General features: G+C 35.6%; 1 protein-coding gene across 2 annotated transcripts in view; it reads right to left on the bottom strand.

The window, feature by feature from the left end:
* Positions 1 to 156: 156 nt before the first annotated feature.
* The window catches only part of LOC17883573 (organelle RRM domain-containing protein 6, chloroplastic), a 3,225-nt gene continuing 2,174 nt past the window's right edge, over positions 157 to 1,207 (bottom strand). For both annotated transcript variants that reach the window (XM_023781579.1, XM_006290172.2), the window contains exons 4-6: positions 727 to 795; positions 534 to 640; positions 157 to 426 (exon numbers count right to left, since the gene is read on the bottom strand). In XM_023781579.1, coding sequence (XP_023637347.1) covers positions 304 to 426; positions 534 to 640; positions 727 to 795 — 299 coding nt within the window. In that variant the 3' untranslated portion in view covers positions 157 to 303. The remainder of the gene's footprint in view (positions 427 to 533; positions 641 to 726; positions 796 to 1,207) is intronic.

Genomic DNA, 1,207 nt, shown 5'->3' with positions numbered 1-1,207 from the left:
TTTTGTCATCTGCTACATTATCATTGATTCGTCAACGTAGGTAAAACCTAATTTTTGATTTGAAATTATTTTCTATCACAAACTGTGATTCATAAGTAAAATTATTAATCGTAAGGAAAAATATATTTTAAAGGCTATATTATGCATTTTTTGACATGGCAAATGTTATTTTTAAAAATGTTAATTTTAGTTTATACTAGTAAAACCATGGTAGGAGTTGACAAGTGACTCCATTGTATAATCTAAGAAGGTAGATCAAAATTTTACAATTCATTACACAGTATGAAGACAGAATCAAAACAGCTACCACGTACGAAAGGTGCGAGGTTTTGATTGAGCTTTGGGGTAGTCTGGTCTGGGTTTACCTCTGAAGATATCTGATCTGCTTTTAGCTTCTTCTACGAATATAACCCTTCCATCCAAAAACTGTATAAACACCAAATCAGAATTTGCTATTAACCAATATCTTGTTATCAATCACCAGTAAAACGATTTGAAGTATGAAGTTAAGTCTGTGATATTAAGCTGTATACCTTTCCGTGCATCCCTTCAATAGCTTTCATAGCCTCCTCCTCTGTGTCATACCGTAGGAAGGCAAAACCTTTTGGTCTATTAGCTACCTTATCCATCACCAAGTTCACTACACGAGGGGACGCATGCAAGAACATGAGTTACACACTTGTAGAATGTGGACAGAAGTAGAACAAAAGTGAGCTTTATGCTTACTGTGTACAAGCTTGCCAAACTGTTCAAATGTATCCCGTAAGGTATCTTCAGTTGTTCGGAATGAAAGCCCTGTGCAAAAACAACAAAATCAAGTCCATATTGTTTCGAGTTCAAGTCTCATGTGGTGAAAGCAGAGAGGTGAAAAGTGGATAAAACCATAAAAGAGCATTAACACTGTCTAAAGCTCTAATTCACAACGATTTAGCTATAATACTGAGTGATACCACAAGGTCCAATAACGAATGAAAGCAAACACAATTAACACAATAAAGATATCAATCTCCCCAGATCATCAGAAGTTCAAAACTTCACACCCATTTATTCTACTTCCACACCACCCAAAATCATTCCCTGTCTTTACAACAAATCTGACAATGTCTTAGGTACAAACACTGTAAACATATACTCATTGCCAATTGGTCTCCGATTTCAGACCTATTCCTGAAAGAAACCAAACAGAGACATTTCCTCAAGGAGTCAG

The sequence above is a fragment of the Capsella rubella genome, unplaced genomic scaffold, assembly GCF_000375325.1.
Source record: "Capsella rubella cultivar Monte Gargano unplaced genomic scaffold, Caprub1_0 scaffold_6, whole genome shotgun sequence".
Lineage (NCBI taxonomy): Eukaryota > Viridiplantae > Streptophyta > Magnoliopsida > Brassicales > Brassicaceae > Capsella > Capsella rubella.
This window is presented reverse-complemented; position numbering and strand designations above follow the sequence as displayed.